General features: G+C 43.3%; 1 protein-coding gene across 1 annotated transcript; it reads left to right on the top strand.

Moving 5' to 3' along the window:
* Window positions 1-1,459: 1,459 nt before the first annotated feature.
* LOC308313543 (fibulin-7) lies at window positions 1,460-17,346 on the top strand. Its single transcript, XM_080760720.1, has 8 exons — window positions 1,460-1,683; window positions 7,312-7,471; window positions 8,436-8,606; window positions 11,521-11,646; window positions 13,502-13,690; window positions 14,163-14,300; window positions 16,045-16,180; window positions 16,341-17,346. Exons 1-8 carry the CDS (start codon window positions 1,615-1,617, stop codon window positions 16,702-16,704), a joined length of 1,353 nt encoding a protein of 450 aa, XP_080616846.1. The 5' UTR covers window positions 1,460-1,614; the 3' UTR covers window positions 16,705-17,346.

The raw sequence follows: 17,346 nt of genomic DNA, 5'->3' as shown, positions 1-17,346 counted from the left end.
GCCAAGTGAAAGACCTCGTGTCTCTGATTACTAAATCCAAAGATCCCCTCGTATCTTGGTGAGAATTTGCCTTGCATCCACATTGCCAATGAGCTCAAAGCAACGCCTAAAGCAATAGCCTCCTCTGAATCCTTTGAGCTGTGTCCATCTAGGGACTGCACACATTTCAAAGTGTCTGCTGCAGCTCACTGCTCAGCATTGAAATCCACACCTCTGCCTCCTGAGTCCCAAGGCTCCCAAGTTCCCAACCACTTGCATTGCCTCAGTCACCAACCTAATATCCAACTCACACATTCAGCAGCCTCTCGGTTGTCGTCAGACAAGCCCTCCATCGTCGCTTCCAGTCATCGGCTACTTGCTTTGCTGGAACACCCTTGATATTCCCTCATACAGAATCTGGTATAGATGCAGCAGCCGTCACATCAAGAGACTTCTGCAGGGTTGGCTTCAGGGTCCAGCATTCACAGCTGCCTTATAGAAGAAGAACAGACTCCACCGTTGCATAGAAGAAGCTGAGTTTTATTTTTATGGGGAGGCAGAGGCTGGAGTTCCATACACTGGTCATGCCGTTCAGGGTCCGGCCTCCATGCAAGTGCCTTCCTCACATTCAGGTCTTGTTGCTCGGTCGGTGCAGATCTATGGGTGGTAGCAGCGAACATTGCTCACATCAGTTCAACTTCAGTTACAGTTTTACACTAGCACTGACCTGACTGATATGATAATAATGCAGATGTGTGTGCATGTGTGCGTGCGTGCGTGTGTGTGTGTGTGTGTGTGTGTGTGTGTGTGTGCGCGTGACTGTGAGCAGTGCACAGTCACACAAAGGCAACCTACCACTAATATCCCCATTCAACCCAAAGTCTCAACTCTGAAAACATGCATGCATGGTTGCACATATTCCTGCAGAGGGCACAGCTTCTCTATGTGTGAAAAGGAACATTGACATGCATGCACTCTCATGCATGCATGCACCCTCAGTTTACAGAGATTATTTCTGTGGGAGATTTGTTTGTTTTTAAAATTTAAATGATATCCCAAACACAGCAATAATACAACTTTGCAGACAGTGCTGTTACAATGTTCCGTATCCTATCATGTGTGTATAGCCATATAGGCCCTGAAACATGACTGTCGTAGAGCGTGTGAACCATATTATGGCTATTGGCTAGTATAGGCTAATAATGTAACGCGCACCACCTGTGGTTCCACTTCCACCAACAGCTTCCACCAAAGTACAATTCTACCCTGGTGTGAATTACTGTGTGAAATGAATCATGATGTGAATGTAACGTCTAAAGAGAGAGAGAGAGAGAGAGAGAGAGAGAGAGAGAGAGAGAGGGGAAAAAAGAGAGAAAAAAAAGAAATTAAGGGGCAATAATGCGGTAGCCTAAATATTTTTCTCAAGTCTCCTTTCCTGATTGGCTATCCAGGGGTAAACCCAACATTCCGCAGCAGTTCGCCTTAACAGGCTTTCCACTCTTAAGGAAGCACTATATCCATTCTCTCAACTCTAATATCTTCATAAACGCGTTTTTTACCAGTGGACTTCACTTCACGGCACCTGAGGACTGAATTTAAACTGCATCTTTATTCTTGGATTGGGAAATTTAGAAAATGTTTGCGTTACCAGTTATTGTCGTCATGGCCCTGTATTTCTGTCACATCCACCCTGCATATACACAGGTGAGCTACCCAATATGGTGTCCACACAGTTTAATAGGCTATATTAGATTGGATATTGGACTAATTTAATGTACTCAATATTCTGCAGACTGCACAGATTAAATTGCTATAACCTATTGCCTTTATAAGAATGATGACTCACTGCATGGGGCTTTAAATAAATAAATAAATCGATGGCTATTTTATTAATTAATAGATAAAAGAAAACAAATTTCTAATTAAAAACATAGGTAGGCCTAAATGTTTACATCTCAATTATACAGCATGTAGGCCCGCTGTCTCTCGATCACTCACACACACACACACACACACACACACACACACACACACACACACACACACGCACACACACACACAGCTTATCAGCATTATCAAAGGCAGGCAGGACAAAAGGCCTGACAACCATAATAGTGACCTACAGCAGTGGTTCCCAAAGTGGGGTCCGGGGACCCCCAGGGGTACCTGAGGGAGTTCCAGGGGGGACCCATCTATTTTGTTCATGTTCATAAAGTGCTAAAGTGTTTAAAGCAGTGGTTCCCAAACTTTTTCATGTCAAGGACCCCCAAATTGACACTACTTAGCCCGTGGACCCCCATTTGAAAAGATATGCCAGGGACCCCCATAAGAGAAGACGTACACATTTAGACGTCTACATTTAGACGTCTACATTTAGACACACATTTAGACGTCTACATTTAGACGTCTACATTTAAACGTCTACATTTAGACGTATACATTTATTTGTTATCCGTGTTGCGAGGATGAGGGGGTACCTGGAAAAATATCTACCCCAAAAGGGGTACCTGGTCCAAAAAAGTTTGGGAACCCCTGACCTACAGGCCTCATAGTTGCTGCATGTATATATATCAGACTGTATAGGCTGATATTTTTGCACTCCTTTTGAAGAAGTCCGTGAGCGCCAAATCTGGGGTCATCTGTACCAATGGGCTGAATAACTCTCATAGTGATTTTTGGGAAGGTATACATCCCTAGTGCTAGGAAATACGTGATAGCATTGCATCTGTGGTAGCTTTCTGTTTGTTATCACTCCATTTATAACCACATGCCAAAACACAAATTAAAAAATCCGAATGGAGCATTCTACTTCAAACTGATGGTTCTCTCCTATTATAGATCATATCTTTGATGAATGGTTGGGATACAGCTCAGACTATATATTTCTCTGAAAAGTTGTTAAAATTAGCATATCTAGAAATGTTATCTATTACAGGAGAGACAAACATATAGTGACTTTCTGTTTTCATGAAAGATGTAGCACAAAGGTTCCCTCTGTAAATAACTAAATGTTTAAAACCATCTTAGAACATAAATTCTAAGGAAATGTTTTATGAAATTCAATAAACTAAATATAGTGTAAGTGTACAGTGTAAGTAATGCATAAGATAACTTTCCGTTCACCATTACATACATTAATATCACCTTTTAGTCCATTTGACACTTCTATCTGTTCAATACCAAACCGTATAATGCTGTTTCATATGAAGTTTTTGTTGTTGATTTGTATTTGGGGACAATTTTGTTTGGTTGCCCAAACTTTGGTAATTGGCATAATCCTAAAAGGCCACTGAGCGGCGAGCTCATTGGATTTGTGTAGAATGCATTCCTGAAGCTATTTTTCTTTTATATCAGGTTAATCTCACATAAAGGTCTGGTCGATGCTAAATTTCACTTATGGGAGAACAACAAATATAAACAACTATTTATATTTCTATAACAACTTAAATTATACAAAATAACTGTCAATAACATCACAAGAACTGGTATTTGTAATAATAGCATAAGGAAATATGATAATATTGATCTTTTGCAACTACATTCAATATCTGTAAGCTTCAACTCATAATCAGGATCAACCCACCACATCCCCCTACACATCCTACCCAAATCCTGGTCTACCTCATCGTCAAACGTATATCCTCTTTATTATCAACGTCACTTCTCATTTGTAGCTTCAACATCGCATCAGGTGTCAGGTCACCCGTAGCAAAATGTGGATCTCCCATCCAAATTGTGTGACATCACCTGAACTTTCAAGTTGAACTTGGTGGTCCGCCACATTCCACTTGTACAACTGTCGTGGTACAACAGGAGTAACAGATTGTTACATTGTGACACCCAACTCACCCAGCACATCAGGGTAGTCTGGGAAGTTCCCTGCCAGCAAAGTATTTTGTGCTCTGATCTCGCCTTTGTTTGCACATGATATGAGGTTGCACAGGACTGTCCCATTCTGATGCTCTGTACTGTATACTGTAGGTCCACCCGATACACCTCAATACACCAACAAGCACATCAGTTTATTCACTGAGCATGTGTCAGGGGCATATGACGCCTGCCTCATCATGACCAAATGCAGTATCCATCAACACTGAAGGTGTTTTTTCTTTCTTTCTTCTTTGCTAATGAAAGTTACAGGTATGGTGTGTGTGATATTAAGTGGGAGATTTGGAGAGAAATGACTCAAATGAGACAGTCACTTTAGACTAGAGTACTGCAGAGGGCGTGTGTGTGTGTGTGTGTGTGTGTGTGTGTGTGTGTGTGTGTGTGTGTGTGTGTGTGTGTGTGTGTGTGTGTGTGTGTGTGTGTGTGTGTGTGTGTGTGTGTGTGTGTGTGTGTGTGTGTGTGTGTGTCGCTGTTGCTCATTGAAGGTCGTTAATGTCAAGGCAATTATGTTTATGCACTGTCAAATAGGTCTACATCTATTCTAAGGTATAGCATATATCTGTATAGACATATTACCCTGCTCATTACTGTGCACAAATGTATACATCTTTGTGTTTGAGCACAAAATGCATTTTGAAAACCCCCACATTTCCAGTAAAGCGTGCACGCTGTGCGTCCCCCACACACCATCATTCTACAGTTCAATCTAGTTGAATACCCCTGCTGCAGGTTACAACAACAAACAGCTGCATATCAATGGTAAGGTGAATACTGTGCATGTCAACCAGTGACCATACTGAATCTGCTGCATGCTTGGACACACCTGCTTGGGTCCTCAACTAGAAATGCTGAAGGTCCACAAATCATTTTTGAATAAGACCATGGTCTAGTCTCATGCGCGTCACGGGCCACGTGGGCCCCATGGGGTGGGGCTGCCCCCCTCGCCCCACACCCCTAGAAACAACTATGCCTGTTTAGTAGCCTATATAGTCAAACCAAGCCATACAAACCGGGTCCCATCCCAACCAACCAATACTGGGGTGGAAGAGTATGAAAATATATTTTTTCACTTTGACAAATATTCATTATTCACCTCAAAAAATCCAATTTGGTTCATTCAACTGAATGTGTGAATGTGTCACTGCTAGTGAGCCAGTTAAATGTGACTTGCCTAAGCCTGCAGTGCAGACACCCTGTTACATGTATTTTCAACATGTATTTCAACTCTTTTCAACTCTTCGGGTACAGAAATCATTCTCCCAGATGCAAACCAAAACAAGTGTGTGCAAGTGTGTAGCCTACAGCAGGGACGTACAGTGTCAGAGGGGCAGGGGCTGAAATCCCGTAAGAGGGCACTTTTGGACAAAAATAGCAAATAGCAGATCTATACAAGCTTGCGCTGCGACGTGTTGACTCGTTGAGAGCTTGTAGATCAGCTATTTTCACTGCATCTAGATGCAGTGTAACAACATGGATTTCCAAACAATTTTGTTCAACGCAAAATAATGTGTTCAAGTTCAGGAGTCTTCAGAAAAATGGCAATTCAAAAGTGGCATGGAAATGAGTGGCATTTGCATTTCTTTCACCATGTAGTAAACTGCATTCGTGGTCTGGAGAGGGCAGTTGTTTTACAGACGGGTAAAAGGGCAGGGGCTGAAGCCCCCTTTGATGTCTATGTGTGCACGTCCCTGGTGTACACTATAGGCCTATGTGTCTGTCTGTCTGTCAGAGGTTCTGAATGATTTCATGTTGAGGCTGGCTCCTGATCTTTTATTAAGACAACAGTAAAACAAGAAGAAACCACGTACCTAACTCCAAAATGTCTATTTTTCAGAAAATGAAAAATATTTCTGTCGTTCCACCAACTAGTTAGTCAGTTTAGATTTTGTGATTCGGAATGGATACCAAGTGTAGAGAAATCCCAAGTCGTGTTAAACCAGTAGACAGTGACTCTAAAATCATCTAGGGCGGGGCGATATGCACAAAATACAATATTGCATCAATATCATCTTTTTTTCCCAATATTTGCATTTTTCTCCGTATAACTATATCATAACAAATCTCTCAAAACATCACAAGCTTGTACTGTAAATCCAGCTATTTATGCGATTTTTTCAACATGTTTTTGATACAAAATAGGGCTTCTTAAATTAAATAATATCACAATATTATATCCAACATCCCAGATTCATATCACAATAACGATATAATCGCCCAGCCCAAGCCCTAACATCATCCATTTGAAGCCACATGAAATATGCTGCTGAAAGAGAAAGAGAGCTTTCACACTTTTTCATCAACACCAACTCCCCCAGACCTCCACTAACCCGACTGAAGCCTCCGCAGTTCCCAGTTCTGTCCCAATCAGAAAGGTGTTTTCAACAAATATTGACTTTTCTTATATAACTCTTGTTGGACGCAAACACTCATTTGCTGTGTGAAAACACTCATGCATGACTGAGAGGACAGAGCAGGAGGCAGAGAAGGAAGTTGTTGAATGAAAAAGAGTAATGAAGGAAAAAAGGGAATTAGATGGAAAACAAGCTATACTACCACTCTTTGAGCCAATCAAAAAGGAGGTTGTTAATGCAGGTGCTGTTTACCCTAAGGGTTGTTTATACCATACTGACTGACCCCACATCGCACCGCCCATTGGCCCATTGCCCCATCAGCACCGCCCATTGGCCCATTGGCCCATTGGCCCATCAGCGACAGCTTGTTGTGAGAGAATTAGGAAAATACAGTATAGATACGCCTAGAGCAGTAGGTTATAGCTGATTTCTTCCATGCTCCAAAAAAAATACCCAAAACATTTTATATCAGTGCCTCTCAAACTCACAACGCATGTGAGCTTTAAAGATCTGTTATTTTCTAATAGCAAAAATGAATACATGAGTAGAATTGGGTTCATTTTGCTGCATCCCTCCCCCCCCCCCCCCCCCCCCCCCCCTCCACACACACACAACCCTTGAGATACCCCACTTTTTAGAGTACATGTAAAGGTGTTTGATAATCTTCCTGCAGGGCCCTCATTCCATTGAATGTCAAAACAATTACTGCTGCTGTAAATGACGGGATAGCAAACCATGTTCATGGTCCTAGTATGCTGAGCACAACCTTCAATCCTGATTCCTGAAATGTGTAATTCTGAGGTGTATTTGTTGTAATATATATGCTCCTATATCTTATTTTAATTGTATCTATTATAATCTGTATTCATTTTAAAGTGCACTGTTGCACTCTGTATTTGTTTTTATTCTGTAAAGCACTTTGAATTGCCTTGTGTATGAAAGGTGCTATATAAATAAAATTGCCTTGCCTTGCATTCAGCATTAAATGTCAAGCTGTGGGACACTTTTAGCTTCAGGTTTGCAGAAAAAAATAAAAATAATTAAAGTCGGTTCTTCACATTTTCGTTCTTCCCTGGCCTCTACGCCGGTATAGGACTGTCCCAGTCGCCAGGAGATGGAGAGTTCTCTGAAGCAGGTCCAGAAGCTTCTCTCAGCCCATGAAGCCTCCTACCTGCAGAGCCTTCGTACTCTGAGGAAGAAGATCAACCTTCTGCAGGCTGCATCTAGGCAGCCTGCAGCCAGAGCCAACAACAGTAAGTAGACCAGGGCTGGGCAACTTTGACGATGGAGAGGGCCACTAATCCACTATAGTTCCACACTCACTCCAGACGGCCACGTTGCATATTACTGTCATAGCAAAAATAGCCGATCTACAAGCTCAAAACGCGTCGCACTGCAACGCGTTTTGAGTTTACAGTGGTGTGGCTAATCTATGGATTTTTTCAGCTAACGGCCACTAGGGGACCTTCTAAATCTATCATTCTCTATGGCCACCTGCGGCTTATAGTACACATTTGTTTTTTCCCCTAAATTTAGCTGGTGCGGCTTATATTCAGGTGCGCTTTATAGTCCGGAAATGATACGGTACTAGTCATTCAGCTACTAATATAGTCATATAGACTGAAGTAATTAAAGCGGGTCATGTTTGGAATTGTAACAGCTGAAATCAATAGTATTAATTCATTTAGTAGTAATACTATTCATCCGGGCCCTGGGGGAGCTTTCTTGTGGCCCCATTCCAGATTACAATGTAAATATGTATAGCTTTATGTGTGCTTTATGATTTGAACAGTGGCGTATAAAGTAAGAAACTACAACATAAAAACAGACAATAGAGTACATTACATTACACAGGCCCTACCATACCGACAGTAATAGTATAGCACACACATGGTCAAGTGGTTAATCATTTTGGTTGTAATATAGTCTTGGCCCCTGACTTAAAGTCATTTTACAATTGTGGCCCCCTGAATACCTCTGAAGTACACTGACACCACCAGTTGTATGAGGGAAGCAAATGCTAATTGTTATTGTACCATGATTGTATATCTGCTATTACTTTATTTTTCAAAATGTTGATGTTTTCTTTATTTTTTTTATGTGGAAATGTTCACCTATTACATGCAAAGAATAAGGACGGCTGGTTGAAAGTGATTAATTGGTCTACCTTTTCACCAACCACCTATACCCACCCAACTCAACACACATTCTCAACAGGCACCTGCCCAAAACTGGATGTGCCCATCAACGGCAGAAAATTGGGCAAGGCCCAGACCGTGGGCCATGAGGTGCACCTCCTTTGTGACGCTGGCTACGAACTGCTGGGCTCAGAGAGCAGGGTTTGCCAGGAAAGCCTGACCTGGAGCGGCCAGCAGCCCACCTGTCGTAGTGAGTCCCATGACCGCCTGCTAGATGATGCTAGCTCGCTAGACAGCAGCAGTGTTGTTTTTGGCAGCAAATTAATATTTTAGTTTAGTCATAGTCTTTGGACTGAAACTTCATTTAGTTTTAGTCATATTTTACCTGGAATGCTTTAGTGGTAGTCTAATTTTAGTCGACTAAGTGTCATGCGATTTTAGTCGACTAAATCTACAGTTGATGTAGTCGACTAAAATATATTTTGGCAGGCCTTGATGCCTTGATGACAGATTTTACACTTGCTGAAAATAGCCGATCTACAAGCTCACAACGCATCGCACTGCGACGCGTTGTGAGCTTGTAGATCTGCTATTTTCAGCATGCAACCAAGTGTAAAATGACTTACCGGTATACTGGATCTCTTGTCCACTAGTCCCTTCCTAACATTTTAGTCAAGTTTTTATTTGTTGACGAAATTGTCAATATATTTAGTCTTAGTTTTAGTCATCATAGCTTTAGTTTCCATTTAGTTTTCGTCAGTGAAAAAAGGTAGTCGACGAACATTTTTCGTCAACATGCTAACTCACTAGACACTGACAGCAGAGTCCTCAGCGTTAAAGTAAAAAAAGTTTACCTTTTTTATCAGCTTGCAAAGCTGATCAATGATCGGACTTTCTAGTCTAGTCACGTGGTCTATAGTCTAAGGTCTAGCGAGATTTTCGTGATTGGCTGGTGATGGGAAACTAGTCCTATATAAAGGGACACTAAGCCCTCTCCTCTCCCCACTGCACCATGACTACATACTGGACACTAAGCCCTCTCCTCTTCCCACTGCACCATGACTACATACTGGACACTAAGCCCTCTCCTCTTCCCACTGCACCATGACTACATACTGGACACTAAGCCCTCTCCTCTCCCCACTGCACCATGACTACATACTGGACACTAAGCCCTCTCCTCTTCCCACTGCACCATGACTACATACTGAACACTAAGCACTCTCCTCTCCCCACTGCACCATGACTACATACTGGACACTAAGCCCTCTCCCCACTGCACCATGACTACATACTGGACACTAAGCCCTCTCCTCTCCCCACTGCACCATGACTACATACTGGACACTAAGCCCTCTCCTCTTCCCACTGCACCATGACTACATACTGGACACTAAGCCCTCTCCTCTTCCCACTGCACCATGACTACATACTGGACACTAAGCCCTCTCCTCTCCCCACTGCACCATATACATACTGGACACTAAGCCCTCTCCCCACTGCACCATATACATACTGGACACTAAGCCCTCTCCCCACTGCACCATGACTACATACTGGACACTAAGCCCTCTCCTCTTCCCACTGCACCATGACTACATACTGGACACTAAGCCCTCTCCTCTTCCCACTGCACCATGACTACATACTGAACACTAAGCCCTCTCCCCACTGCACCATGACTACATACTGGACACTAAGCCCTCTCCTCTTCCCACTGCACCATGACTACATACTGGACACTAAGCCCTCTCCTCTCCCCACTGCACCATGACTACATACTGGACACTAAGCCCTCTCCTCTCCCCACTGCACCATGACTACATACTGGACACTAAGCCCTCTCCTCTCCCCACTGCACCATGACTACATACTGGACACTAAGCCCTCTCCTCTCCCCACTGCACCATGACTACATACTGGACACTAAGCCCTCTCCTCTTCCCACTGCACCATGACTACATACTGGACACTAAGCCCTCTCCTCTTCCCACTGCACCATGACTACATACTGGACACTAAGCCCTCTCCTCTCCCCACTGCACCATGACTACATACTGGACACTAAGCCCTCTCCTCTCCCCACTGCACCATGACTACATACTGGACACTAAGCCCTCTCCTCTCCCCACTGCACCATGACTACATACTGGACACTAAGCCCTCTCCTCTCCCCACTGCACCATGACTACATACTGGACACTAAGCCCTCTCCTCTCCCCACTGCACCATGACTAGATACTGAAAACGCTACAGAAAGCCCCATTAAGCTACAATATGCAAGAGAATAGAATGCAAGCTGATATATAATGACTTGAGTCATTTCTTGTTTTAACACTGTTGAATTAACACTGAAACCCTATATAATAGGCCCCGTAATTTCTCCTCTATACAAAATGTATTCACCAAAAATAATTGATCTCGCTAATTTAGCCGCATGTTCGCTCCCATGTATATGAAATGTGCGTCACGCCGAGGACTTTGCTGTGCACTGCCTTTCTCATTGCTTCTGATAACATCTCCCATCCTTTCTCTCTCCACTTCGGCCCATCACTCATCCCTGTATCTGCTCCGCCAATCTTCTCTCACAGTCTTGTCATCGTCTCCTGTGTGGCCCCCATCCTTCTCTTCACCATATCATTTGTCATGCATAGCATGCTCATGTTTCCCTTTTCTCCGTACACTTTCTTGGTCATCCAGAGAGGTTATTCAATGCGGCGATATCTGATATTGTGACTTGCGTCCCTTCTGACAGCTTGCCAATTTTCAAGATATTGCTTCAAAGGCTGTCTTGGTGGCTTCAAACTTTGACTCGTTTACTCCGTCTCGCTTTCTCTCTCTTTCTTATTCAGCTGCACTACCTATCAAACTGTCTGTCTGTCTGTCTGTCTGTCTGTCTGTCTGTCTGTCTGTCTGTCTGTCTGTCTGTCTGTCTGTCTGTCTGTCTGTCTGTCTGTCTGTCTGTCTGTCTGTCTGTCTGTCTGTCTGTCTGTCTGTCTGTCTGTCTGTCTGTCTGTCTGTCTGTCTGTCCACCTCCAAACACACACACACACACACACACACACACACACACACACACGCACACACACACACACACACACACAGAGTGAAACGTAGCCGATGGTTTGCCTTGTGTAACCCTCCTCCTCCCTGCCGTCTTCCAGACATCAACGAGTGTTCGTCCTCGCCCTGCCTAAATGGAGGAACTTGTGCGGACGAGGTGAACCAGTTCACCTGTACCTGTGCCAAAGGCTGGGCTGGAGCGACCTGTCAGAGCCCCTTGCCAACATGTAGGTACTATATATTCAGTCCACTGCACGCGCAGGGGATCACTTACTGCATGACGACATGCGTGCATACATGCACAACACGTGCAGCTATCGTGTCGTTTTGTTACGCAATTTCAGATCACACTTATGCCACTGGCAATCAAGCTCCCCGGCCGGGGCACTGCAGGCATGGAGTTGCACTGACCTCTATATTATAAGGACATGCAGTACTGTATATCAAGCAGTTACACATAAACCCCAGTGTCCCTATTTTGAGCATGTTGTTATAGGCCAAAATATCTCAAAAATATAGCCTGAGCCTATATGCTTAATGTACACTCCGTCGTACGGCGCGGCCACACTGTGAAAATAGCAGATCTAAAGCGTAAACGGACGCTGTCAGGCTTACGTGGTTAAATGATGTACAAATGCATGCACCAGAAAGACATCTGATGCGATTTTATATTCTGATGCTCCCTCTCTAAAAAAATATATTTACATCCATTAATTTAACTTGTCAGTGGGTATAGAATACACCATATTAACGTTTAAATAACATCAGTCGAGACTGTTGGTTGAGCGCCATGCAGCTCCCTGATGTGGCTGGAGCAGTGCACACTGAATCAGTGTGGCGGAGTTTGGTTTTGTTTCTCTGTGTTTATTTTCATTCCATACAGTATGGTACTGTAAAGAGTTAGATGCTGCTGGCCCATGTGGGTTTTAAATGGAGCTTGACCATGACAGGCCTGTCTCTCGCTGACCGGCTCTAACACTGCCAGGCCTGTGTGGTCTTTATTTATACTTTCTGACAGCCCTTCAGTACATCATCTTACATACACACACGCACGCACGAACGCACACACAGAAACCACACACATTGATTGAAGTATTTATTTACAGTTTGTAGAATTACAATACATTTCAAGCGCAACTCGATACAAAAACTGTTAACTGTGAGTGGACGACACCATAAAGCATTACACTTGTTTACAATAGGGCCCACCGTTTTCAATTCATCATAACATTTAGATACGTACAAACATACACTTCTATATAGCCAAAAATCACACCCATGTGAAGTGAGGGGCACTAATATAATTATTAAAGTCTAACTCATGTTGATTAGGTGATGTAATGGTGATTTAAAACAAACTGTTCCAACACAAACGATTAAATGCCATTAACAATAAAGAGACAATATGAGTAATGAGTTACTAAATTATATAATTTTCCCTTCAGTGTCAATGGCGTTTAATAAACAAACATTACAAACATAAAGACAAACATTAAACCTGTATATAGGAGGGGCTAGCGCCCCTCCAAAAACAGGATATCGTCATAAAGGAGGTAAAAAGGGGGGCAAAACATATACAGTGAGGGGAAGTGTGTGTGTGTGTGTGTGTGTGTGTGTGTGTGTGTGTGTGTGTGTGTGTGTGTGTGTGTGTGTGTGTGTGTGTGTGTGTGTGTGTGTGTGTGTGTGTGTGTGTGTGTGCGTGCGTGTGTGTGTGTGTGTGTGTGCGTGTGTGTGTGACTGTGTACGTGCCTGTGTGTCTGACCCCAATGCGCCCCCAATTATCTCACTGCTCAAAACAGCTGCAGGGTTCAATAGGTCAAACTCGGAGTTGGACGGACATAGGGACAGCTAGACATAAGGGAGTGCTGTACTGTAGCCTAGTATGACTCCATGATAAGCGGTGTGTCACAAATGAAATCAAGGGACTCGATGACTTGAACAATTCCCCACTGTGTCTGTGTTCTGTCCTCTGGGCATTAGTCTTCACTGTGTCTGTCTTCTGTCCTCTGGGCATTCCCCACTGTGTCTGTCTTCTGTCCTCTGGGCATTAACTGTGTCTGTCTTCTGTCCTCTGGCCATTAGTCTTCATCACTTTGACAAACACGTCTGCAGCCACGTCGTCCCATGCAGCTGCCGCTGCCACCACCTTACCAGCTGCCACCAGCGGGCCGCACGTCCGTCCATCACGCTGCACGCAGGTCCAGGGCACCACCCACTGCACCTGTGAACCAGGGTATACCATCTCTGGCAGAGACAGCACCACCTGCACTGGTGGGACTAATTAAAGCCCTTCAATTTGTCATAATACTTGTTTGAGGTGTAATTTGAGGTGCTATATCATCGTCACTGTCATGCAGAAACTTCCATATTTCAATGTATTCCCCCACCCCCCTCCCCTGTAAAATATAGCCCTACTACTTTGTTGTACAAGAGTGTCACTCAAAAATAGCAAAAAATTGCCGATCTACAAGCTCACAACGTGCCACAAAGTGTGATGGTGTGAGCTTGTGGATGTGCTATTTTCACTATTTTAGAAAGAGTTTTTGAGATTCTAAATAAATAAATATGGAGCCAATGAAAAGTATATAACTACATTGCATCCATTGAAACACATGTTCCTTTTTCGTTTTCCTGAACAGTAATGTTTTTGGACATACTGTGCAAGGTTTTCACTCGACAGTGATGATATATAGGTTGTACATAACATGTTGGTGTGTGTGTGTGCATGAGTGTTCTTTTACAGATATTGATGAATGCGAGCTCTTCCATAACGGACAAGCTGGCAGACTATGCTTACATGCCTGTGTCAACACTCCTGGGAACTACCGCTGTACCTGCCCTGCTGGCTACAATGTGACCCGTGATGGCCGCAGCTGCAGAGGTACGTATATGTACGCGTTTGTTTGCTGTAAGCAGTATTTCAAAAATAGCTCACAGTGGGTTGCAATGTGACACCATGAGGCATATGCTGTGAGCTTGTTTTGCGACGATACATTTTTCCACTTTAGTAACATTTTGAACATTTCTGGAAGGTTTCTTTTAAACGTGATATTCCATTGCGACCCTTAAGAAACGGGTCTGCGACCTGCAGAATTGGTCACAGCCGCATGTTAAGGAACCAGCTGCTGTAGGTATTCACAAGTCTACTTCACACCGTCATGTAAAAGAGCAGAGACAAAAACTCTGTAAGACAAGACAACAACACATTCACACTGCAACGCAACATTCATCACCGCACAGTGGGAACTTTCCACACCACAAACTGTTGGATGGCTTTCCTTCAGGGGGCTGAATCCAGCCTGTCCAATTTGTACTCTTGTCCCCTCAAACAAATAAATAAAGCGATAGGTGAACAGTTCAATATGAAGAAAAGATGTGAAGTACCCTGGCCTGTAGCCTGTCATATCAATAATCACTCATCCCAGCTCCCTTATAGGTTCCAGGGCATAGAGCAGGTTACGCTTCAGAGAGGGGGTGATGTTGACAGTAGGTTAATATGCCAGAGAGAGCTATACTGGATCCATACCCTGGAAAGTAGAAAGTTTACAACCTCTAGGTGGTTAAAATGAGGATTTTTCAGAACAAACAAAGAGGAGGTGCTGGCCATGGGAGACAAACTTGAACAAGAAGGAGAGGTCGCACAGCTCGTAGTCACGATGCAAAAAAACCTGTTTATTTTAAGAACACCAACGATTTGGCACCAAATGACTTCTTCAGGGTAGGTAAATTAAATGAGGATTTTGACATGAGTGTACTATCAATAAATCACAATGGTTTATATCCCCCATGCTTTACGATAGCTACTGCTTGCACTGTGTTGCATTTTCTATTGTTTTATTTGTTTGGTTTGTAAATAATCTTTTTTGTGTTTCCTGACTCAGTGGTCACTTGTTGTGTCGTTTGGGTTACTTTATTCTAGGTCTGTGGTGAGACCCACACTGATTGCTTTATGCCTGAAGAACTGAAAGCTATATACAAATTAGAAAGTAACCCTTGAGTGTGCATATAGGCTGCCTTTTACAAAGCTTAAAATTAAAACAAAATACAAGATACAACAAGTAACTCACCCTCACAACTACAGTACATTCAGTACGCCCGCACGCACATTTGTAAAGCAGCAGAAACTAAAAGTAATAAAGCACTTATCATAAGTTTAAATCAAATCTGTGATTATTCGGATGTTTATTCAACCAAGGCAAAACACATTTGTAATGCAAAACTTTTAGGGTCTTCGCGTCAAATGTCTTATAGTCAGCTGCTACCAGTCATCATCGCGGCCAAGAAAAGAAGTGGTCAGTCACAAGAGACAACTTTATTCTACGTAACTGTTCTTTTTCTCCAATACCAGAAATAAATTCACCACAAAGAGTGAGAGGGTACAATATTGCACAACATATTCCACGGTTTTTAGCCCCACACGCTCTGTAAAGCTACAAGCTTTTCGGTGCGTGAAACGATGTGCAATCAAGTATGAATCAGGCTCAAGGAGCATCATGGCTACTGGAGCTGCAAGGGAGGCTTTTACACTCTTTTGTTTTAGAGAGAATTTCTGCGTCAATGAATTTTCTCACCTTAACTTTAATTTATATCGCGTTCTTTATATTTTCTCTCTCCCTGCATCACAGACATTGATGAGTGTGCGGCCAGACAGAGCAACTGCACGAGAGACCAGATGTGCATTAACACCTATGGAGGATTCCAATGTGTCCGTGTGGAATGTCCTCGCATCCGCAATGCTACCTATGTCAAGACCGCTCCATCGTGAGTGCTGAAATATCTCATCATAAATAAGTGTTTAAGCAATAAACCCAAAGACGAAATATATGGCATGCCCTATGAACAAGTAAATTGAAAGAACATTTCTTAGGCACACACTTGAGCAAGTTTCCATTCAACTCCTGCTTATACCTCTGTTTTCCAGACGTTGTGAACGTAACCCTTGTCCTGTGGACAACAAGGCGTGTTCGCAGACCCCCAACTCCTTCTCCTACCACTACCTATCAGTCGTGTCGAACCTGTCTGCCCCCCGTGTCATGTTTCGTGTGTCAGCCATGCGTCCAATGGGCGACACGCTTCGCTTCTCCCTGCTGGGAGGAAAGCAGGCTCGACGCCACTTCACGGTGCAGCGCTCAGACCGGCAGACGGGTCAGCTGATGTTGGTGAGCCCGGTGCCGGGCCCCCTCACGCTGGAGGCTGAGGTGGAGATGGTTGAGCTGGAGAAACGCGTCCAGCTGGGGAGGTACATCACCAAAGTCACCATGTTTGTGTCCCAGTATGAGTTCTAGGAAGAAAGGAGGTTGGGAAACTGGAATAGGAGAAAGGAAAGTGGAGGAAGGGAATGAGTACTCCCACTAGGGTTTATTGGTTAAACAGATCATGGAGCTTAAACAGCTTAAACAGCCAAATGCACTACAGTAGGTCAGGTATGTGTGTTAGACTAATATGATGGAGTAATGGACATTTTAAATGATAATTTTAAGATAAACCTTTAACCTGAATACTAGGTGTATTGCCACTCAAATAATGGTGGCGCAACAGCGTCGCTGTTTTGCACAGTTGCATGCAATGCATTCAGGAACGGTTGTCTTAATGGCGATGTACGTGGAGACTAGTAACACGACAAGAAAGAGACGTGTCTCAGAAGACAGAGCAGATGTTTTGGATGGATCAAGTTTTGTACCATTTATCATTATAACAGCAGCAGGAATGAAGTGTCCAGTGTGCATCTTTCTGGCATCTGCTTCACGGGTGTGGAGGAATTAGTTTGAGAGTGTGCTATATGCAGCCGTGCCATTACAATTTAAATGTTATACTGTATACAGTATGTGATCTCAAGAGGAATCTTGTATGTTTTATTTATATTCTGTTTCAATATAACCCTGCTAAAAATGTGCTTTCTACTAATACAAATCATTATTAAACATCAT

This window comes from Protomyctophum bolini (genome assembly GCF_963924005.1).
Source record: "Protomyctophum bolini genome assembly, chromosome: 1".
Lineage (NCBI taxonomy): Eukaryota > Metazoa > Chordata > Actinopteri > Myctophiformes > Myctophidae > Protomyctophum > Protomyctophum bolini.
The sequence above is the reverse complement of the archived record's forward strand: the minus strand, read 5'-3'. Positions and strand labels throughout refer to the sequence as shown.

Bases quoted from the DNA above. Each gene is read 5' to 3' on its own strand.
- LOC308313543 (XM_080760720.1), top strand. From the start codon at position 1,615: ATGTTTGCGTTACCAGTTATTGTCGTCATGGCCCTGTATTTCTGTCAC. The intron at 13,691-14,162 runs GTGGGACTAATT...GTTCTTTTACAG, and splicing joins AGACAGCACCACCTGCACTG to ATATTGATGAATGCGAGCTC. The intron at 14,301-16,044 runs GTACGTATATGT...CCTGCATCACAG, and splicing joins TGATGGCCGCAGCTGCAGAG to ACATTGATGAGTGTGCGGCC.